We start from the raw sequence: 25,315 nt of genomic DNA on the forward strand, positions 1-25,315 counted from the left end.
CTACATGTACATTACATTTTCATACGCTATCATCGCTAAGCATTATGATCTGCCAACCATGTGAGATTTTGCTTCAAGAACAGCTGAACTAGCCCTGCATAATGCATAGTTAAGGTATCCCTTAATACCACCTCAGTCACTTAATTGCAAATTGGAAGGATTTAACTAAAAGCAATATGCTCCAATGACTGATTTTCACCAGGGCTTTTCCATCCAGAATCAGACTCACTGTCCTCAGGTTTCTGAGGAGATCCAAGCAACCTATGCGACGGTTAGACCATGAAACAGTCAAATGGATGAGACGGCACCATTTTACCCCTTTCCTTGAAGGAAGGAAGTGTTCAGGTCGTGGTCTCCCCTGGAGAGAGTGACATATCTTGGCCCAGGCCTAGGGGTCAATCGCTCTGCTTCAAAACCAGGGGCAGATCACCATCTTGGGCAATCAGGAACCCGAGCGTCCTGCTCCCCAATCCCTGATTCTATTTGCTCTTCACGTGAAAATGACTTTTATCCTGCAGTTTAGCTACATACGGTACAAACACCGCCTTTACCTTCGGCTTGTCACTTTCAATGACAACAGTGTTTGTATCCAATTTTCTCTCAAGTATTCATCAAATTGATGGTATCCGCTTAAAGGAACAAATTCAAAACCGCTCAAATCTTTTGACCTTTTATTTGAGAACCTCCTCACTTTCTGAAATTATTAAGTAATTGGCAACTGAATTTGTTTGGGTTTAATATGAGAACGACTAAATAAATGCCACAACCTGCCAAAATCAAAATATCTTTATATATATAATATAATATATAATATAATTATATATAATTTGAACTGAGTTAGCTAACAAATGAGCATAATGTTTGTTCTCCGATTTAATATGGAGTGATTGATATATATATATATATATCATCCTTTTGCATAAATTGTATATATAGCTACTCGTGCGTTTTATTTGTGACATTTCTGCATCACGGAGATCTTTACTCAGTCCGCTATGATGCAGGAAACAGAAGCCACCACGAGGATGTAGCTGCTTATACACACAGAAATGTATCACTGACGAGTCGTTAACATTAAATAACTGCCATCTTATTCTCATTGTTAAATAAATTAAAATGCTTCTTCTACCCTGAAGGCTTAACATTTAACACCAAAACAGAACAGAATCAGGATATCCGCTGGTTAACCTGATGGCTCATAGAAACACGTACTGGGAAAGGTTAAAGCATACAGTGAAATATTTTATAAAGCATTGATAAACCTGAAATGAAGAAATAACGTTTTTTTCCCAAAAATGTTTACAACTGAGGTAATTGAAATGGGAGATCACGAATATTTTACTACTTCTCCATTTGCGCAGTGGCTTGTATTTAGATGCTTCAGATCTTCAGCCCGTTAGTAGAAAATGTCTATTTACTAAACTTCGCCACTAAGAGAAGGAAATAGGGAGCTGGATAAAGAAACTTGGCTTCCCCGGGTGTCCATGGGGCCAGTAACAGATTTATACAGGACAGCTTGGAGACAGACTTTGAACGTCAGGCACCGTTTGCCACATTGCTCTGTTATCCCCTTGAATATTCTATCAAAGCACTTAAAATTGTCTTATTCTAATCAGGCCAATTAACTCGTATTTAGATATTTTCCACTGCACTGCCGATCTAGGGATCATAATGTTTTGACTTTAGATTTTACGTTCATCACATGCAATTAAAAGATCCAGATCTTAAAGGTGCCACTTAGACAGAACATAGAAACATAGAAATTGAGGGCTGATAAGAACCATTCAGCTCATCTAGTCTGCCTATTTATAAAGACTTAAAAATGAGTCAGTCCTTAGTCTCACCTTAGGTGCAGGATAGCCATAGTCTATCCCATGCATGTTTCCTCACTATATTAGCCTCTAACCACATCAGCTGGGAGGCTGATCCACTGTATTTACCACTCTCTCAGTTAAAGGAAGCTGAGTAGGTGGGACAGCACCTTTAATATTTGGAGCTTGTTGTGATCCATGAGCGTTACTTTATGTACAATAATGTTAGATCAGGAGGATGATTACAATCAGAACAGTTCAGAAGATTATAAAGTTATAAACAACTATCTAAAAATATAGAACGGAAGACTGTCAGCCAATAAGAGACAAGCAGAGAACTCTCCCATTTTCCATTGGCTGCATACTGTTCTGACACTTACTTCTCACTTCTAGAGATGTAGAACTATTAATCACTTGCATAAATGACATTGAATGTGTTATTTTTTGCTAGAATACTTTAAACACCAAACGAAGCAAATCTTATTCACAGAAAGGGAAACCGTAATTATACAAACATTGCAACATCTGTGCTTCAATACAGGAATTCACCGAGGAAATCTGAGACCCAGGAATAGAAGCTGTAATTGGGAATTTAGGAGCTAAATTATGAACTGAAATGGATAAAACTAGGGCTGCAACTAACGATTATTTTAATAATCGATTAATCGGCCGATTATTTTTTCGATTAATCGATTAATCGGATTAAAAAAACAATATGCAAATTTTTCGTTTATTTAAAAGAATTTAATGAACTGGATGTTAAAAAACAACTTAAAATTTACATTAACATTCTTATTTTGTTATGATGTAATAAAAAACAATATTTTCAAAGTACAAGAACCCAAACACAATATTTATGAAACAAAATAACCCCAAACATTCTGAAAAGAGGTGGACTATTACTGTTCAAGAAACTTTGCCCCAGCACTTTGCACTTTGCACCCAGCACTTTGCACCCAGCCCTGGCACTTTGCACCCAGCACTTTGCACCCAGCACTTTGCCCCAGCCCTGGCACTTTGCATCCAGCACTTTGCACCCAGCATTCAGCACTTTGCACCAGCACTTTGCACTTTGCACCCAGCCCTGGCACTTTGCACCCAGCACTTTGCACCCAGCCCTGGCACTTTGCACCCAGCACTGGCACTTTGCACCCAGCACTTTGCACTGTGCCCCTGCACCCAGTCTCTAACTCTGCCCTGCACCCAGCCCTGCCCCCACATTCTGCCCTGCCCCCACACTCACACTCTGCCCTGCACCCACTCTGCCCTGCACCCACACTCACACCCTGCCCTGCATCCCCACCCCCACTCTGCCCTGCACCCAGTCTCCCACTCTGCTCTGCACCCACACTCACACCCTGCATCCCCACCCCCACTCTGCCCTGCACCCAGTCTCCTGCCCTGCACCCCCCACCCCCACTCTGCCCTGCACCCCCACCCCCACTCTGCCCTGCACCCCCACCCCCACTCTGCCCTGCACCCACACTCACGAACCGCTCTGTGCGAATGGAGCCACTCGCACAGAGCGAACCGCTCTGTGCGAATGGAGCCACTCGCACAGAGCGAACCGCTTTGTGCGAATGGAGCCACTCGCACAGAGCGAACCGCTTTGTGCGAATGGAGCCACTCGCACAGAGCGAACCGCTCTGTGCGAATGGAGCCACTCGCACAGAGCGAACCGCTCTGTGCGAATGGAGCCACTCGCACAGAGCGAACCGCTCTGTGCGAATGGAGCCACTCGCACAGAGCGAACCGCTCTGTGCGAGTGGCTCCATTCGCACAGAGCGATTCGCTCTGTGCGAGTGGCTCTGTGCGATCCGTGCACATAGACATGAAGAATACTTACCTCCGGAACGCGTCACATCCGTCACGTAGCTAAAAGAAGGCGGAGACTGCAGAGCGTGTAGCAGAAGCGGGGAACGCTCGCGGAGGTAAGTAAAAGGAGCCGAGTGCTCCAACAACGAATTGATCACTCGATTAATCGATAACGGAAATCGTTATCGATGATTTCCGTTATCGATTATTATCGATTTTATCGATTCGTTGTTTCAGCTCTAGATAAAACTCCTATTTTTTCAGTCATGTATTTTCCATTCACCAAGCATTTTGTCCTGGGGTTAAAGCGGGTATACAGACCACCATCTAGTGGCCACAATATGCAAGTGCGCTTACCACAGACGCCAATTACTAAATTAATAAATGTCTAAAGGTTTTAGGGTACTAATCAAGGCAGTGGAAAACCGAGTCTTGCAACATTTAGATGGAGCATTTTTTACACTCCTGTTTTGTTTATTTAAATAAATGCGGGCCTTGAACTCCAAAACCACTTTTGTATTTGTGGTGAAATCAATGGATTTGTGTGGTCCGGACCTGTCTGCAGTTCCTTCCGGCCGAAGTGCAAACAGATATTTCTTGGTACTCCTTTGGTTTAGGACTCACATTATCACTTATCCCGGGTCCCCAATTTGATGTATCAGATATTTGTCTGCTGCTGATCAGTGCTCTGTATTTACATGAGATAATTCCCACACTCTGTTTTGTTTGCGGCGTATCGGTGTTATAGACATTGAGAGGGATTTTGGATGAAATCCAAAATTTGCATGGCCATTTAAATTTTGCCCTGGGCTGATTTTTTTCTTAATAATATATGTTTAGGTTTATATTTTGAGGAATGCGGCAGTAAAGTTACACCATGAATATCAGGTTTAACAATGTTACATATCACTTCTGACAATAGGTAGCAAGCTTAACAATATACGACATCTCTAATACTTATTTGAGCGAATGAATGCCAGTACTTTATCAGGTAAGTGGTAGGGTCCACTGACATCAGAAAGACATCCAAGACATTTATACGTTGTGTGATTACCTAATATGATAGCTTAACAGTGATCTTTACTTTAAAAATAGTACCCGACGTTCCTCCTTTGGTCTGTTTCGCCCTCTTTACATGCATTGCCTGTTACATTACATGCGCACAAGAACATTGCAACAAACTTGGAAGTTGGTATAACTGGCTGACCAGTGGAAATCAGCTAATAGAAGAGTTAAAATCGCTGGTATTAAAACAAATAACAATAATATCATTAGAGATGTTAAAGACTTTTGATCTACATTAACATACATATATATGTCTTGTACACATACATGCACACACACAAACTAACACCATACCTTCGATCCGTCCAGACTAATTATCCTGTAGACATTCCTTGTGCTATCGTAGAAATAGGACACAGTAACTGCATGTTTGCTGGTAGGAACCCAGTTCTTCTTTGTGTTTGGATCAATTTGGAAGACATGGGCTCTGGTGCTAAAGATGGGTTGCTCTCTGCAGGTAAGAAAATAAAAGTGATTAACCTCATTGGGTCGTAGTAGAAAGGTATACGAGGAGAGAGGCTCGGGTGACAGAGGGGAATTATCCAATTGGCTTTCCATGGGTGGTGTTTGAAGTTGGTCACTGTGAAGAAGGCACCTATTGTAAAGGCAGCGTGGCTACTTTACTGGTCAGCAAAACTCCATTACCGCTAAATATAGACTCCTTAGTTATCCGTCTCTCACCACCCCCCAAACTCCATCTGCTCGCTCTGATTATATGGGCTGTCACGATTTCACCAAGCACTGCTCAACCAGGGTATCCACCTCCGTCTGCCACGTATTTAAATGTTTGAAGAATACGTTACCAGTTTTATTTAACCCATACGTCCCGGCGACATACGGTCATTAAACTTAAATATACGCACCGTGCTTATATCCGATGATTTAAATGATATGGTTCAATACATTCTTCTCCAAAATGGTACATTATAGATTACGAGTACAAGTCAGAAGCAGGATTCCGGTTTAAACTACCGGTCTTTAGTAAAACTTACCCATAATAATTATTGAAAAATGAAAAGCAAATTAAACTATATCTGTAAAAACAGAAAATTGTCGTTACGTGAACCTCTGCCTTTTATCACCATCGAGAATCTGCTTCAGATTAGACCATAAAGCACATATAATAACTTCAAAAATAAACATAATAGACAAGCTGATCGATGTGCAACCAGAGCTTATATCATTTTAAGGACAAAATAAGCACAGATTTAAGCCACGTGTGTTATTATTTTTAAGCACGTGTCATTAAACAGGTGTCATCAATATAATAATTGAAGCATTTTAAATAAAACCACAGCATACAGACCATTTCTAGGGTCCTACTGAATCATATAAAAGTCCCTACAGGCATCACCCCAAGGATAGATACTACAGATCTGCCACAATACCTGTATTTAAATCCAAACCCGGAGCCCTCTGCTTAGTTTTCAATGTTTTTTTTCCTTTATCGCCTCAGTGTTTTGTTATCTATATATATATATATATTTGTCCGTATTTATGTTGTAGTAGTCAAGCATTTTGACCAAGAACTAAAATCTATATGTGAAAAGCTACATATAGGAATAATATTATGCCAAATGGACGAGTCGCACCAGGTGCGGCGTCGACCTTCTAAAAGAGAGGTAAATGTATTTTTGGGAAAAATTAGGGCAAATGTTGTTAAAAAAAATAATAATAACAATAATAAAGAGGAGGCTGATTCAAGGGTCCTGTTATTGATAACTTTAGCAAGGATAGGAGGAGAGGCTTGATGAACCTGGATTAATAAAACGGAGCCCGGGATGGGTCAGACATCACAGTATTAGGCGTTAGATTTTTTGTTATATTTTAAAGCATGAGGGTTATTGTATGTATTTGTAACAAGTGGAATGGTTGGGCTTAAAAGTATTTTGTTCTGCAATTTAAAAAATATATGATTTTTTTTTAATGATTTAAAAATACACAGAATTATTACCGAAATAAAATGGCGACTCGCAGTCTGCATGATATCACTTTAGAACCAGCCTATCTTTTCTGTGTTATTATATATCATTTTTCTGGCATTCTAACTCTGCAGATTTCATTACGGGTAATAGTTTTTTTTTTAATTAAATGTCCCTTTCCACTTTTTCAGGTCTTTAATGATTTCCTAGCGCCAAGAAAAAAAAAAAAGTACTAGACTATGATAAAGTTCTAGGTAGTTCTTAGTAATAGACTAGATAATACAGAGAGAATCTGTAACCGCCGGTGATATGTTACTCCAAAAAGGTATTTGGAATTTTAAGCCAAGTCATACTCAAAATAGAGCATGACACGATTTACCGGAATTATGTTAATGTTCTCGAATGACCCGTTCCAGAAATAGGTTAAGACTCGGATTTATCAGTAGTCGTCTATCTAGATCAGGGTTGTCCAAACTGCGGCCCTCCAGCTGCTGCAGGACTACATATCCCATACTCCCCAGCCAGCCCCTTAGCTGAAAGAGCATTATGGGAGATGTAGTCCTGCAGCAGCTGGAGGGCCGCAGTTTGGACACCCCTGATCTAGATAATGTATGTTTTAATGCATTGTGTTACCTGTATAAATGTACTTAAGCATTTTAGAACGGACATCACAATATACTAGAACAACAATACTAGTTCTTGGAAAAAAAGAACCTGCTCCCCCGCAGGTCAGAAAATAAAAGTCATTTATCTAATTCCGTCTTAATATCATTGTAGACGGGGAGAGACGTTCGGAAATGAATTTAATTTGCATGGGTGGTGTTGATCAATGTGAAGGTATTGCTTAAAACATAAAGTCACCAAGAAACAGAGTTTGACAGCAGATAAGACAAGTCATTGGCCTTGTCTTGGATTCAGGATAGCTTTATGCTTCTACCACTTCTACTGGTGAATTGTTCCACTTATCCACCACCCTTTCAGTAAGATAAAACTTCCTTGTATCTATACCTCAGACCCTACATTGCTTATGTGATTTTCTTCTCACCAAGAGTTCTTAGGTGATTTTGTGACCTACTGATTCATAAGCACACTTATTGTGTCATCTAGGGCTTTAGAACACGAAATATTGGGAGCTCCTAGGAAAGTATGACATCATAGGAGAGAAGAGGGACAGCTTAAATCCAGAGGATTGTTTTACACTGCGATAAGGAAATATCCAGCGTGGTTCAGCAACCGCTTATTTTTATATTTTAAGTGGTTTCGAAAAATCCGCTCATGGAACCAACGCCGTTTACTGGGACTTGACAGACGTTCATGTGATCTCTTTATTCCGGACTGGTGTTTTAATCTCTGTATTAGAGAACGTGGATATAAAAGGAAGCTTTTTACCCTCTGCAGCTGCCACGTTACCGATCTGTTTTAAAAAAAATCTGTAATATACAAAATCAATTACTGGCTCCCGAAATCGAATAAAACAGCGAGTTCCTCAACTCGTACATTAATTTATGTGGGAAGGTTTTCTTCAGTTATTTGTCCCTTAAGGCAAATTGGACGAACGGGGGAGTAAAGGCATTAAACATCATTTGTAAAAGCAGCATGTTCCTTTGACTCAGTTACTAGAGACATTTTTGCTTCGTTCTCACAATGTTAGCGACCATGTATTGGGCCATTTAAAAAGCCGAGTATTATTATTCACTAATCACCATTAAAAAGTCAAATACATTTAAAAAGCAAGGTTTTAAAAGGTGATCGAAAGGCTATGGAAAGTTTGACCTTTACCCATCTCGGTGGCTTTCAATGCCACGACTGTGTGGGGGAATAAGACTGAAAAGTAGACTTGGGCGCCAATGGAAAGTTTGTGTTCGCTTTCATGTTTATTTTTTGGGTAAAAAGTTTCTCCGTATTCAATAAAATCTGTCCACCTCCGTCTTCTTTTTGGACAAAATTCATTCTCCTCCTCTTAGTGTAGTTAAAATGGCGGCCATGGCGACAAACGGATGAAAGAAGATTTTCGTATTCCACACATTTGTTTTTCATTTCTTTTGTCCAATGTTGCATTCATTCATTCACTATTTGGACAAAACGGTAACATTTGGCATGAAAACGAATGTGCAAGTCTACTGACAGGAAGATCTAAAGGAAGATCTTCAAGAGAGCTCAAAACCTTAAATTCAAGACTCGTAACAGCAAAAGGTTAACTTGGGTCCTAGATTTTCTTGGAAGTCCTGGTCAATCGTAATACCGTATCCTGAGCAAAGAATGTGAAGAAAAAGACGTCCGTCTTTCTTGGCTTCCATAAAGGGTAGTAGATAAGTAACAGTTGGGGACTATAACTCTTGTAATGCTTAATGCTCTACATGAGATCATGGCCAATTCTGTCCGTAGAGACTAGTTTGGGTAATTGCTGGGCATCTCTTCTCTTAGGGCAGCAAGACAAAGGGTGAAGGACTATATACATGGGTGGAAACGTGAGGCGTAGCGTGTTCTTACCCTGTAAGCACATAGCCGTAGATTTACAGTAATCTAGCACAGTCTCCTGTCACATTTTATACACTTCCAATACAAAAAAGTAGTAATTTGACATAACGGGTTAGTTCATGTCAAATTCATACCAGGCTAGAACTTTGTAATTGTCCTGATTTGCCCTAATTCGTTATAATGCAGGCAGCACGCAAATAAAAAACGAGAAATGCTTTCCTAAAAATCTAGAATAGATCTATCTGTAAAACATAAGCATAAGTGTCATTTATTTAACACAATAATAAAATATTGTTTTTTTACCTTTATGTTGCAAAGTAGTCAACGCCAGCACACAAAAATTACAAAAAAAAAAAATCACATTACAGAAGCTTGCCCTCTTCTAGGAACCGGAGGTCTATTATGAGCAAACGTGGACAATTAATGTGCTTCAAAGACAAATTACAAATAAAAAAAACAAATGGAACTCTTGGCAGCGATTGGAAAGAATACACTTGGCTCCCTGCAACGTTCCAGATTTAATCAGCAGAGGGGATATTCAGTAACGCAAAACTAGATTCCTTTATCTCGGCTTCTGCGTATCACATGCAACACATTGTAAGAAACGGTAGACGGCTATTTGTTCCCCCCTTAAATTTGCATGGATAGCCCACATGTAATATTGGTAGATACCACGCCGAGTGGCTATGTATAAGGTTTTTTAAAAATACAATAACAACAAACCTAAAATGTGAAACTTTTTTAGATATTCCATATTAAGAAGGAGCTGCAGCTAAAGCGATGGAAAAATCAATCAATGTGATGTGTCAATGAAACATGAAAGCGAAAGCTTCGCGCGGCCTTCTGGTTTACTGAAAACCCAACTAGATTTTCCAAAGAGCCTCCAGTAACACACCTACTTGGAAGAACTAGTTTTCTAGAGAGCATAAAAGCTGGTTTGTAAAATAACCTCCGTGTTCGGGTCTCTGATAGCTCAGCTTTTAGCAATAAATGGCTCGTGTTGGGAAGAAAAAACGAAAACCCCACAATTTTGTTGGAAGAAAGCAAGCCTGGGCAGCAGAGGATCTCTGGGTTGTGATCATGTTTGGCCGGAGATAAGAGGACACATTTTGGATTAAATGGCAACAAAGTTATATGTTGTTGTATTGGCCCCCGAAGAGTAAAAAGGTGATAGCGTTAGTCGGTCAACCCATCTTTGGAGTAAAAATCACATTCATATAAGATGTCAAGACCTCAGATGCCCCTTCATTCAGATGAGACCTTCGAGATCTTGGAAACCCAACAGCTTGCTTTATGTAAATGTTGCCTACTGAAATGTATCACTAACTCGAGACCAAATGTACTGTCTCAATGTTGGAATACAGAAAATGCTGTGAAACAGAGACATGATCCTACCTAGAAACATAGAATTTGACCGCAGAGAAGTACCATTCAGCCATCTAGCCAGCTTGTTTGCTTTCCTCTATAAGGACTCGGACATGAATAAGTCCTTGCTCTGGTCTTGGTTCTTGTTGCCTTCTGACTCCTATAGGCATAAGCCCGTCTCAGCGAATGAGCCAGGACTAGATGCTGGCAGAAGGATCTTCTCTCTCTCTGTTCCCCCCCAATGAAGTGCTCTCATATCAATACCAAAATGAGGTTTTTCATCAAGCGAAAGCTGCTTGTGGCTTAAAGTACAAGCTGTTATCTCAAAATTCTTGGGCCATCGGCTTCTTAAAAAAAAAGTTCACATGTACAGGTTTCCATAAGAGGCAAATTATTCTTAATAGTAGTAGACAAGGCAATCTGTACACTAATTTGGAGATAATCACGTCCTTACGAGACAAAAAGGTACTGATTTAAGCTCCAGGGTCCCACTTATTCCCAAGTCTGGAGTAAGGTATATGCAGGTAAATGTAAAGAGACCCCACGGCACTGCCAAGTCTCTTTCATACTATATAATGCAGGCGTGTGGCATAGCAAGTGCCAGCTTTGTTTTACTAAGCCGTGATCCCAGCACGCTATTCAGCAGAACGCATTATCCCGGTTCCAACCTCCGGAGAAAACGTACAATGGGTAGAACTGCATGGTTGAGGTAACCGCCATGTAAAGTTGATGTTTTCATTCTTCACATCAGTAGGTAATGCACAGTTGGCTGGGAACATTTCAAAGTTCTATAGAGAAAGAGACATTTAATGGGCACTTGCATGGTTTTATTGTTTGTAATTGCGATTTTGTCCTTGGGACAAACACTTAGGTTTGTTCTGTGTGACATACTTGCCGATTTCTAGCAAGAACTCGCATATCTAAATATCTGGAGAGGAAATATTACCTTGCATGGTATAAGATGCCGAATATGGCACAGCCGGGGTAGAAGGCAACCCGCAGCTCCCATCAACCTCACTCAAAAGTAATCCTAGGTGTAATATCTGCCACACGGTCACACCTGGCCATCATACGCCCTTTAATGAGTGGTCCCTTTAAACGTACGTGGGGTCCCCCTTAAAATTCGGAAGAAATCTCCATATGCATTTGTCCCTAAGCGGGGATCTTCTAACAGCCCCCCATGCGCATGTTGATCACATTGATCATATGGTAGCACTTTCCTGCCACTTATTGGCTTCTTTAAGGGGTTAATCAGTGGTGTCGGACCACGCAGGAGGCAGGGAGCTAAAGCTATGGCCTCTACTTACAGTAAGCACTTTTGGTTAAGTTTTTGAACCTTTTTTAAAGAATGCACATTAAATAACATGATGAATGCTCGCCAGCAGTGAATGATCAGTCTGTGCTGAGCCAGACCACAATCTCACAGCACATTCATTCACCTTTTTGCCACGGAGGAAGCCGAGTGATTACATTCTAAAATAAATGCAATAATTACTATAAAATAATCATTATAATAAATAATATTGTTCCAATTAATTCATCACTTTCAAATGTGTTTGTTTCTCCTGATGTTCTAATTGCAGTTGACCTGAATAATTTGATTACTCGCGGAATAATCTCTGTAGCTTTCGCTAAGAGCCATCATTTCAAAGTGGAACTAAACAAGACATGTCTGCTTACAAGCAACGCTAAGTGTTGTAGGATTTAAGTGATAATCAATTATCATCAGGTAATGCTGTAAACTATCAGTAATGATACCATAATAACGCCCTCTCACTAGATCTCACTCGATCTTGCTCTCGCCCACTCACTAGATCTCACTCTCACTAGATAGAAAAGCACAATAGCATTCAAAATATTAAATCAAAAAGAGGAAGAATGGCGGATGAATGAAAGAAAAGAAACTAGTTATTTTCGTGGTGTAGGAGTACTTTCTGGCATTGGCTCGACAGTCACCGGTCATAAAAAGTCAACCCCATTTAACTCTTTAAGTCTCCGAGATTGTAACATTATGCTTCCAATCTTCACCTAATGCGAGGTCACTGTGATAGCCGAGGTCACATGATATTCCATACGATATTTCTTTATATATTTAACCTTCTGAATGCTGCATTTGCTTGCCCGGCTTCTATACTGGACGTCACACGCGATTTCTTCTCCTAGTGCTCGTTTTAGGGATATATTTTTTAACACTATGTGATGTGCAATTGTATTATCTTACACCAAAAACTAAATGCAACATCAAGAAGGGGTTAAAGTTTACGTAAATTTTACCTGCCAAACAAGGTACGGAAACACAGTCCACTAAGCAAAAACCCGATAGGCTGCCTATTTAGCTTTCTGGACGTAAAAGAGGTAAGTGTCTCCCCCTGGAGGATAAAGGGTTAAATCCGCTAGGTCCCGGGGGCCCATGGCAGGCATTTTCAGAGCCCATGAATTAACACATTTAACACGATCTGTGTCAAACTGTAATCAAAGCTGCGGTTATATCTAGTATTGGATCTCTGAGGTTTAGCTGAAACACACCAGGGCCGGTCATTCAGAATTTATTCTCCAATTAATGAAATTATCACGACTATTAATTTTTATCGCTACGATTTGGCAACAACTCCCTGCTTAGTTAACAAAGCCCCGGGCTACCTCCTTTTTTTAATTACTCGTTCTATCATCACTCCAGTCCATACCAAATCTCAGCTGTTGGCTGTAACCGTCCTGCTCTATAGAATCTATAGGATCCATGTGCCATATGTCATGGGCTTTACAGTACGCAGGGGAATGTACGTGTATGTGAGTGAGGATGAATGCTTGTGTGTTAGAATGAATGTATCTCCTCGCTGGTTATAATTCTGCATGAGATCCCAAACGTTAAAATGCCAGTTTGATTAAATAATTATACGTTTTACCAAGATGCCTTATCGACTAAATACTGGAACCAAAACCCATGATTTCACTATAACAGGTTATCCCCACTCTAGATTGTAAGCCTGCGAGCCGAGTCCTCTTTTCCGAATGTACTGATTGGTCTTAATCTGTCAATTCCAGTTTAATCAGACCCTGCGAATGTCCGGACTGTAGGAAGACCTGCGTATATAAATCAAAGCTAATAGTAATAGTGGGGTCTCTGCGGCCGCGGCATGACTCGCTCCCACGCCGAGTAGGTAGTTACTGGATCTGGAAAGTGGGACGAGATCTTTTCGCTCTCACTTCGTCGTTGACCTAATAAATACTGTATGTTTTGACAGGTCCAATCAATATACCCCATCGCATTAATTTATTGCCGCTAAACATGCCTATGTTTACCGCTTCCTAATGCGTGTCTGGAAGGATACTTCTGGAACATTAAGACCGCTCCGATCTCGGACTGCTATCCGGGGTGGAAAAACGTTGTAAAGTGCTTTTCCATTATCCGCCAGAGGTTTGCCGCTGCTGTTAATTCCAATACTCGTTTAGATAAATTAATAGCTTGGAGGGAATAAACAAAGAAGAGAATAGTGTTTGTACTGCTCTGTCTATTCTAGTTTAGTCGGACCCTTAGACTGTATGGAGCGCTGCGTAAAGTGTTGCCGCTGTATAAATAAAAGATATTAATAATAATATTAAGAACTTACCCCATTTTGCCCAGATAGCGATTTTCACAGGAGCTGAACTAACGAAAACTAGTTGCAGAGGTCACTTCTTGCAAACATTAGGAACGCTCGGCTTTTCTTTCTACAGAGTGTTTTCCAGCACGGTCGATCTCCGCGGCCCCGCGTCAGATCAGGGGCCACATGGAGAGATGAAGAGCCTGGCTTTTAAATCCAACGATAGATTTCCCAAAGAAGAAGAAGAAGATGGGGGGGGGGGATCACCGTACCGAGGATAAGTTTATATAACTCAGCGTAATAAAAAATCAAACATGTGTATTAAAAAACGTATCTCCGGGAAAACTAAAGCGTCTTCATGTGCTGCTTTCTCCCAGCGTCTCGTACTTGGAGGAAACACTAGGAACCCAGCCCAATGCTTATTCCAATCATGTCCTTCTTGACAACGATCTGCTTCCCACGCTGCTCTTCCCACACACACAGACATATATACAGTATGCACCAGTGTGACCAGTATCCGCACGCCTGCCCAGTGCTCTCCCAGTGCGAGAATCAAACTGGCCTTTCCTCTCGGGAGCTCCTCACAGGCAGGATCCAGTACTGGGGAAAAAAGGACACAGTTAGCGACAGGTTAATTCTGTGCTGATATACATACGTGTGTATATATATATATATATATATATATATATATTACATATTTATTACAATACATCTATGCCGCTGACTCTCTAGTGATATATAGACAAACACGCTATACTAATGAATTGTTTAGCTGCAGAAGAAATATGTCTATATAAAAGCGCAGCAATTAACTAAGCAGCATGCGCCACGAAGTTTTAGACGAACCGAAGAAGGATCCGCTTGAAGTCAGGATCTGGAAAATGAGATGAAAAGAGCCAGGAGCTAAATAATTAGCAAAATAGATATATAATATTTTATATATATATATATATATATATATATATATATATATATATATATAAGCTCTGGTATAATAAATATAATGCATAATAGTGCATATATATTGAATAATAAAATAATTAAATAAGACGAAAATAAAATAATAAAATATTAACAAAAAATACATAAATAGATGACTGAAATATGATAGAAAAAAAGGGAAGAGAACTTTCTATCTTTATCCCCAAATAAGGTAGATATGTAATATATGTATAATATATATATATATATATATATATATATATATATATATATATATATATATATATATAGATATATATATATATAGATGTATAGATAGCTGATACAGACACATCCGATGCCCTCTAATTACCCTCTGGAATATAATACGGATGTGATTTGGAGTCGGTGAGGAGCCCCCAATGTCAGATAAGGAATACCGGCGGCGGGGATGCTCCCGCGGGGGGCTGTATTAGACGGCTGGGGCTAGCAGGACCCCTGACAGAGCTGCAGATATGTTGGGGGCCCTGAGCGAGTCTCCCACCCACCCCGGAGGAAAGCAGCCCTCACCGGAGAGGCAGGCTGAGCCTTCAGCACCTCGGACAGCAGCAGCAGGAGAACGGGATCGCTACCGGCGGCTGGAGCAGCCTGTCCCCGGCCATCAGCAGGACACAGCAAGCGGCCATCCCTCAGCTGGCGGCACGGAGCATGTCTCTGAAACACACACACATACACGGGGTGTAAAGCGGAGCCGGGGCGGGGACACGCGGAATAATAACCCCCGATGGCAAGGACAGCGCCGCCCCCAGCAGCTAATCCGGGCCTGACAGCCCTCTCCCCGGTCACATCCCCGGAGGGCTGCAGCTGCCGCACAAACACCCGGGCACGGCTAACGAGTGCACAGGGACCCCTGCCTCCTTCATCTGCCCTTGCGGCTGACTCGGAAAGGTGAACTGCCCCGGCTCTATACCCCCGCCAGTGGAGCCCTGATCGGTGTGATCAGCGTACGGCGCCGATGGACTCCAATGTGCACCCACCATGTCCCTGCCGGAGGGGCCATATAGCGGGGAGAAATTCCTCGCTGTGCCCGTTTGGGGCAGAAGCCGGTATTATTAGCACCCCTCGTTCTTTACATACCAGCCCATAAATAACCCTGATGGGTGACATGCCTCTAATTAACCCATACGTTACCACCGCTGCTAACACTACCAGCTCTTTACCGCCTGAACCAGGAATCACATGGTTAAAAGAATTCTGTTCATTCCGTTAAAACGTTCCAAAAAAGGATGAAATTCCCGATAATGGCAAAAATAGTCAGATAAAAGCATCTGATCCCAGCAGTGATGGGTTAAGGAGAGAAATCTCTGCATTTGGAAAACAATATGTCTAACATACCGAATATAAAGGGTTACAGGTAACCGGGCCCCGCTGCAGGGCCCTCGGATTCCAGCATGCCCGGTTGGAGAGAAAGGGTTAACGATTATATAAACGCTCGCACCGATATAGGTAGTCCGCCCGTATGTCAGCCGTTATATGCTCTCTGATCGCCAGAAAGGTTTTTGGCGCCGAAGCTCAGAGGGTTAATGCAGATATCGATCTTTTGGCAGAGCACAGGAATTGGGGTGAAAAGCAGAGATTTCTGCCCCTGGCTTTCGGATATAGGGAGGCGATCAGGCACCAAGGCCCTCCTCAGGGTATATCGGCAGCATGTCCCCGATCCCCCCAGCTCCCCTGGCGCCGGTTACCGCTGCATTGAGGACGCACTGGCGAGTTCGCGGGGCTGGCCGGTGCCGTCTCCTAGCTGAGTCTGCTCAGACCTTTTCTCCATCCCTCCGCTTGGGAGACATTTAAATAAGCGACGTCATCCCGTTCTCCCCTCCGCATTGACGTCACCCCCGTGTGGGGGATGACGTCAAAGTGCTCGGTGCCGCCGGAAGCGCTTTCTAAATATGGGGAGATCGAGAGGGGGGAGAGGACAGGACAGGGGGGGAGGCAGCGCCGGGTGCGGGAGAGCACCGAACACACCAAAAATAGACGTGCGATGAGACAGGTGCTGCCGGGCAGCGATAGAGAATAACACCCGGGGGACAGCTCCTACATGATTACACCCCAACTCACATCATCGGCAGCCAGCTCAGCCATGTGTCAGTCCTCCACCCCTCCCTCAATCCATCTATTCATTATCTATCTATCCCTCTATCTATCTATCTATCTATCTATCTATCTATCTATCTATCTATCCCTCTCTCTATATATATCTGTCTGTCTGTCTATATCTATCTATTATCTATCTATCTATCTATCTATCTATCTATCTATCTATCTATCTATCTATCTATCTATCTATCTATATCTATCTATCTATCTATCCCTCTCTCTCTATATATATATATGTCTGTCTGTCTATATCTATCTATCTATCTATTATCTATCTATCTATCTATCTATCTATCTATCTATCTATCTATCTATCTATCTATCTATCTATCTATCTATCTATCTATCTATCTATCTGTTTGTCTGTCTATCTGATCTATAATTCTCCCATCAGTGCTGTAACATATTGAAGAAACATAGAATCTGACAGCAGATAAGATCCGTTCAGCCATCTATTCGGCCGTTTTTCCAGATGAAATACTAAAAAAATAATCAGTCGTTGTTCTTGTCTTAGATTCAGGATATGTTTATGTCGATCCCATTAGTAAATTCCCTCACTGTATTAGAATCTATAATATCTGATATCTGATGGGAGGCTGCTCCATTTATCTACTACCCTCTTACTAAAGTAAAACTTCCTTACATTACATCTAAACATCGATCCTCTAATGTAAGGTTATTGTCTCGTTGTTCTAACATTTCTCCTCCTTTAAAATAAACTTCCCTCCTGTACTTTGTAAATCCCTTTAAGTAATTAAATGTTCCTATCACACCCCCCTCTCTTCTATACATTTTGAGATCCCGTAGTCTTTGCTATAGTAAAATGTCAGTATCCTCCTGGAGATGGGGTCTCCAGAACTGTACGCAATACTCTAGGTGAGGTTTGACCAGAGATCTGTGACGTTCCTACCACTAATGCCCCTCGCTATATAACCCAGCACCCTGCGACACTTTCTCTGATACTTTATTGTCTTTAAGTCATCAGAAATAATGACTCCACTGACTGGACGGTGTCACCAATGCTATAATCTGCCTTGGGATTTTCATGCTCCAAGTGCATTACTTTACATTTATCAACATTGAACTGCACCTGCCACAGTCTCGACCATTCTACGATTCTACCAGGAATGTCTACCCTGTTACAGACTTTTGTATCATCTGCAAAAAAAGACATAACTTACCACAAAGACCTTCTGTAATATCACTAATAAAAATATTTATCAAGGGTCCCAACACTGATCCCTAAGGTTCCCCACTAACAACAAGTCCTTCCTCTGAATACCATTGCCTCCTGTCGCTCAGTCATTGCCTTATCCATTCAGCTATTTTTACATCCAAACACTTCACGTATGAGTCGTCTATGAGAGTATATATTGCCTCCCATGTATAGAATGTCAGGTTCACGTCTTCACCTCGTTCCGTGTCATTACACCATGTGTATGTACAGCAGAAGGAGATGGGGGCAGAGAGGTTCTTATCTCCTGCCAGGTTCTCCCTATGACCCGGTGGGTTGATGTGGGGGGGTTAGATGTCTGCCTAGGCCAGGGTTGGCGGGAGGGGGGCGAGCAGAGCGTAGATGCAGCACCCTTCAGGACCCACTCAAGACCTATGTCTACATAGGGTATACTGACTTATTGGTTGGGCCGGGGTTTGGGGAAGCGCTGCTCATGCTACGTATTGCCCAGCCACCTCTTTTCAACCTACATGTATCACTTACTCCGTCCAAAAATTAGGTTTATTTATTAAACTCTGAGCTTGGAGGTGAGTTAAGGTAACACAGAGCACGTAACCTGAGTTGGCAAGACAGTGTTTCATCTTTACTCACCTGCAAACGCAAATACACTCTACATAATGAAATAAATAAATTTCTCAGTATCCCAACTATTGGTTGGCAAGAGGACCATCTGCCCAGGACTGGGGTGCATTTAAAGAAGTTTAAAGCAGCCTTACATGATGCTGAGTGGGAAGTTTTGTTCAGAAAATTTGCCTGGGGTGTAGAATTTCTCCTCCGCTGCCTACACGTATCATTTTACCACGTGCTCGTACTATTTCAACCATATATATATCACGTGCCGTTCTCATCCATCCTCAGTGTGTACACAGACCTAGCGATATACGTGTGCTTTTTTGGGTAAAAAATTAGGTGCTGGTACTCATGTTTCCTAAAAAAAAATATCCATACACACACCCTCTCTCATACATATACAATAACTATTCTATACCCATACCCACAATCATTTCTGCCTCCTGCTTTGACATCAACAAAATGCCCCCCTCAACAGCCATTATCTCCCGTCACCCCCCCACAGCCACCAAATTTCCACCCATCCAAAGCCCCAAAGTCATCCTCCTGCGCAGGGGCTTAACATCAGGGCAATGTCATGATTTCATAGCCACTTGCCTGATCACTTGAGGGGCACTCACACTAATGCAAATACTCAGTCACATACACTAACACACCCAGACACTCACGTGTCTACATCCAGACACTTACAGTAACACACACACATAGACACTCGCACTAACACGTGCACACAATAAAAACTCCCAGACACTCATGCATACACACATAGCCACTCACACTAACATACCCACACATACATAAATACACCCAGACACACACATGCTAACATACCCCACAAGCACATTCACACTTGCCCTTATATTATCTCTCCTCCTCATAACCTCTCCTCTTTCTCCCCATCTCTTGCCTTCATCTCTCTCTAATTTTCTGTCTTCTTAGTTCCTGCGGTGGGCGCACAAAGTCCGCTCTTACAAACCTCCGTTTCAGTGCTCGCGGCTTCAGTGTTGATCTCCGAGATATGACATCATATCACGGCCCTCAGCTTCAAATGCTGGCATGCATCACAACGGAGCACTGAAAGAGAGGTCTGAAAGAACAGACCCCCTGCTGCCTTCATTTTGGGCCAGTTAAAGGTAGATCCATGATCTCCCCAACCGGTCCTGCCCTCTCCAGTGGCAGGCAGGCACCTTGCTGACCCATGCAGATGGCGGTACACCGTACCATGGCATACCATCACAAAAAAGCCCTGCTCATGCATATGTTTCAAGTGTTTTTCTTTTTCTTTCCTCTACTGATTCTAGATTATTATTATTTATTGTTTTATATAGCTCCTACACAGGGCCGGCCCGACAATGGAGCCGAGTGGGGCAACCGCCCCAAGCCCTTTTTTTTTTTTTTTTTTTTTTTTTTTAAAGCGAAACTTGGCGCCCCTCTCTCTCTCCTCTGTGGCGAGTCTCCCTGTTTGGTCTCGGTGCCGGCTTGTAATGCTGAGTGCCGGAAGATTACCTCATTTCCGGCGCTCAGCATAACAAGCCGGCACCGAGACCAAACAAGGAGACTCGCCGCAGGACTGCTGAAAGGTAAGTACAAGGGGGGGGCTTAAGAGTAGATAATAGGGAGAGAGGGAGAGGAAGGGTAGATAAGGGGGGGACGGCATTTTAAAATTCGCCCCAGGCGGCATTTTGCCTTGGGCCGGCCCTGCTCCTACAGGCCTAAAAGTAACCATAATATGTATATAAACAGCAGAACGTGTGTTTATAAATTAGATTATAGAAATAAACCCATCCTTCTTCCTAATGTCCTGTGTCAATTGTTGAAATAGGTTTTTACTGCTTATCTAAAGGTCTTTGTTAAGTCGTGTCCCCTCGCCATATCTGTAATCGCTCCCCTAGAGCGTTCTTGCCTGTTTGAAAGTTGGGAGATATGCTGATGAGCGGTGAATGGACCTACCTATCGGTCCTAATATAATGCAGATAAGAGAAGATGAGAGAGTGACTCCCTGGACATATACAATATATATATAATAACTGCCAATAAACAGCCCTTACGAAAAAATTACTGCAGTTTTTCTGAAGTAATACTGCAGTTTTTTGGACATGAAAAAACTGCAATACTGCACTTTTACTGCACATTTACTGCACATTTACTGCAGTTTTACTGCATTTGTACTTCACTGTACTGCAGTTGTACTGCAGTTATTTTTGTACGGAAGTACAATTGCAATAAAGCTGCAGTACATTGAAGTACAATGCAGTATAATTGCAGTAAAAAAAAAAAGCGCAGTAAATGTGCAGTAATAATGCAGTACAGTGAAGTACAAATGCAGTAAAACTGCAGTAAACGTGCAGTAATACTGCAGTAAAAGTACAGTATTGCAGTTTTTTCATGTCCAAAAAACTGCAGAAAAACTGCAGTAATTTTTTGTAAGGGAGGGATCTCTGTCCTGCAATGTGCAGTAATAAACATTCATCAAATGTAACCTTGTAATAACGATTACAGCTTATTCAGTAACAAGTGATGTTTTCATTTATTCATCTGTACAGTAAGTATAGAAACAAGATGTAACAAGGATGTGTGTGTTATGTACTATTGTGGTATTAACATCACAATCTACTTGCAAACAACCAGCGGTATATAAGCTAGGGCAGCACCCCTAGTTTCCTCCGCCAGTGTGGTTGGATTTCCAGTGCACTAAGGCACGAGCGCTGGGATATGATGTCATATTCCTTCACGCAGCGCCTTTTAATGAAGTCCATGGAGGCTGTGCTTGCATAAATAGCCTAAAAAGGTCGGGAAATTAAAGATTTGTCTTGTAACCGCTCCCTGTGTGGCTAGAGACGGCGAGGGGACGTGGCGCAGGACTACTTGCCCAGCGTACCTGATGAGTCAGCACTCGGGAAACATCACCAGGTGGCCACACAGGAGCTGCAACAACACAGATCTCCATTGATTTTACAGCTTCTTGGGCTGGTCAGGGGAGATCAGAGGATCTCCTCAACCGGCCGGCCTGTGATCCCCACTGCAGGAGGCAGCTATGTTGGATAGAGACTGATAAGTACACTTGGGAGATTTAATATATAGGCACAAACAGTCGTTGTCTGCCGTTGGGACCAGATAACTAGAGGTAGTTGAAGGAGTATGTAGATTATACGACCTACAAAAAAATCATGGATCATTTCCAGCAGTCTTTTCTATTTTTTATCAACTAGGATGGCATTTTCTGGTTCTGATTATGCCACTCCAATCTTGATTGAATGTCCAGGATAAGAAGAGGGATTTTCGACTTGAGGCAGAGAGCATTACTCTGAGAAATCCACAGAGACATTAGGATTTGGTCTACGGAGTTCTCAGTGAGAAATAACTAAAATCTGCCCTGGCTGAGAGTGGGGCGATAAAGAAATATGGATCATTGGATTGAAAGAGGAAAACTAGAGTTCCTTTTATTGGTTTTGGAATGAAATGACCAAAGTCAAGCAACATGGAGATGATAGAAGATAATGAAGCCATACCAAGAGATTGTTGTCATTCGGTTCAACACAACCAGGTAGAAAAAAGTGTGAGGCTATCCTTCACAACTAGTGAGGGTATCTGGGAAGACTGCTTTAGCCAAACACAAAAAGCACAATGTAGCCTGAAGTCGGAACGCTCCGTTCGCAAGCATGCAAATCCTATTGATTTCAAAGATAGCTCAAATTACACGCGTGTGCTGAGTACTTAAGTATGCTGCATGCATCAGCAAAAGCAAGTGGGGAGGAAAATAAGACAGAAATCCAATGTATTACTCCCATAAAACAGGAGTGCGTACAGGAAAAAAAAGTGCGTACATGCAAAATGGACTCCACTGTGCATCCAAAAATATTTAGAATGTTCCTTTAAATGAGTTTGACATGATATACTACACTAAATGACCAAAAGTATATGGACATCCTTCCTAATTATTGAGTTTAAATGTTTCAGTCTCACTCATTACTAACACGTGTATAAAATCAAGCACAACAGGCAGCCAACTCCAGACAAACATTGGCAGTAGAATGGATCATACTGAAGAGCTCAGTGACTCTAAACATGGCGCTGGCATAGGATGCCACCTTTGCCACAAGTCAGTTTATGGGAATTACTCCTCTGTAAGTGCTATTATTGTGAAATTTAGGAGTAATAACAGCTCAGCCTTGAAGCGGCAGACCACGCACACTCACAGAGTGGGGCTGCTGAGTGCAGAGGAGCATCAGAAGAGCCTGCCATCTGTCCTCACTCACTACAGAGTTCCAAACTGCTTTTGGAAGCAACATCAGTACAAACACTGTGTGTCAGGAGCTTTACGGAATGGGCTTCCATGGCCGGGTATTGTTGCCGCCTTTTACCAAACCATTTCCTGGCCAATCTTTGAAGGGTTGCTCTTGGGGGTGTGACTGGGCGTGGTCAGGGAGTGACAGGGGCATGGTTTTAGAATTTAGAACAAAAATTGCTAAATGTTTTTGTAGAAAAAGCAGATGAGAGATATGAAGAATATGAGGACAGTGGAAAGAGAGACAAGAAAGAAAAGAGGGAGAGGAAAAAAGAGAAGAGAGGAATGGGATAAGAGAAGAAAGAAGGGAACAGAGTGAGACACATACACACCCATATACACAATCACACACAGAGACTCACACTAACACACACCCAGACACTCACACCAATACACAGTGTGAGTTGCTGTGCTACTACCGCAAGATCAAGTCCGGATCGTGGGACTTCTTTATTCCAGCATTGTCTATGTCAAACCATGACAGGTGGCAACCCTAGCTGGGAGACTGTTCCATTTATCTACCCCTTTCTGAGTAAAGTAAAACTTCTTTCAATCTCTCATCCTCTAGTTTTGGATTATGGCCTTTTTTAAACATTTCTCTTCCTTTAAACATTTTTTAAAACATTTCTCTTCCTTTGAAATAAACCTTGCTCCTGTATCATAGCTCCTAGATCCCCCTTTTTAGGCAGCCCCCCTTAAGACCCACATTCCTCTGTCACACTTTCTTGAAGAGCTTGGATTGTATCACAGTGGTCTATTGCCCTAAAAGTCACAATAATGGGTATAAAAGCAACAGAAATGTGTTCTCTCGGGGGGAAATATAGTCTCCCTGTGTCTTATCTTAGCCACACATTGACGAAGCATGTAGTGAACAACCAAAGTAAATCAGGGAACAATTTAAGAAAATACGGCTTCAATGATCAACCTAAATTGACAGTAAGTAGAAACCATGTAACCTTGAGATTTAGGAAACGTCTTACTGAACGCAGCTCCAGAAAAATGCACACTTATTTCACACTGCGAAAGTTTCTTAAGCTCCTCATCAACTTTGTGGGTAATATATCAATCAAATAAATTGACCTCATTTGGATCAGCAAACGTTTTTGGCTTTTCCTAAAAATTCAAGGTCAAAGCTGAGACTCCTATTGTTAAAAACACGTCTTTTGACCAGAAACGCATTTAAAATGGTGTCGGCGACTAACAGTGATCGATAGGTGCACTATTTCATGGACCGTTCACACTTGCTGGTTTTGTGATCGATTTAATGAAGTATGTAGGGATAGTAATTACAACATAGTTTTCATTGGCCACAAAGTGACTTTAGTTTTCACCCTTAAGAAAAATATCAAGCAAACTTATATAAGTAAAGTTTGCACAATAATCTTTTATGTACCCGCTGCCTGCTCACTATCTTCAACACCGGCACCGGCAGTGTCCATAAAGCACTGATGGACCCCTACCATTGGCAGTGCGTAGGGAAACTACCAGGTCGCTTCAACGTTTAATGCCACTTTAATGCTATAAAAATAATATACATTTGAAATTTCACAATTGGCTCACTATACACACAATAGATAGATAGATAGATGATAGATAGATAGATAGATAGATAGATAGATAGATAGATAGATAGATAGATAGATGTCTGGGCACTTTAAGGCCAGTGGCCGCACCCTGTGACGTAAGTGCCGCTGATCGGGTTAATATGGGGGACTGTCGGACAGTGGCCCAGTGGGCATTTGCCTAGTGTGCCAGATGGCCAGTCAACCCCTGGTAGGGCCGATGTCTAGAAAGTCTGATGTAGTATTTCAAAAGCTTGTTCTCACAATTCAGTGAACATTTTAACTCCTCAAGACTTTTTTTCCTGAAGGAAAAGGTTTATATAATTATATCTCTAAAACAATTACACTGATTAAAAAAAATAAGAACCAAAGGCAGTTAAAAATGTAGTAAGGCTACAAGCTATGAAGAAAAAATGAACCCCACGAGAACATAAAATAGATTTAAAAAAAATATATGAATAGTTTATGATACGGTGGGAAAATACCTGTAAAAATATTTATCTAGAACAGTTGTAGGACATTATGGGTGTGCTGTCCCGAATCTAACAG

The 25,315-nt window shown here is 41.7% G+C and overlaps 1 protein-coding gene across 3 annotated transcripts in view; it reads right to left on the reverse strand.

Annotated features, from left to right (window-relative positions):
* The window catches only part of HOMER1 (homer scaffold protein 1), a 49,047-nt gene extending 32,238 nt beyond the window's left edge, over positions 1–16,809 (reverse strand). The window contains exons 1-4 of one of the 3 annotated variants that reach the window (XM_053447993.1): positions 16,704–16,809; positions 15,529–15,672; positions 14,065–14,637; positions 4,986–5,142 (exon numbers count right to left, since the gene is read on the reverse strand). In XM_053447993.1, coding sequence (XP_053303968.1) covers positions 4,986–5,142; positions 14,065–14,069 — 162 coding nt within the window. In that variant the 5' untranslated portion in view covers positions 14,070–14,637; positions 15,529–15,672; positions 16,704–16,809. The remainder of the gene's footprint in view (positions 1–4,985; positions 5,143–14,064; positions 14,638–15,528; positions 15,673–16,703) is intronic. The other 2 variants (XM_053447994.1, XM_053447995.1) reach the window with 2 other exon arrangements.
* Between the last annotated feature and the right edge of the window lie 8,506 nt (positions 16,810–25,315).

The sequence above is a fragment of the Spea bombifrons genome, chromosome 1 (genome assembly GCF_027358695.1).
Source record: "Spea bombifrons isolate aSpeBom1 chromosome 1, aSpeBom1.2.pri, whole genome shotgun sequence".
Taxonomy (NCBI): domain Eukaryota; kingdom Metazoa; phylum Chordata; class Amphibia; order Anura; family Pelobatidae; genus Spea; species Spea bombifrons.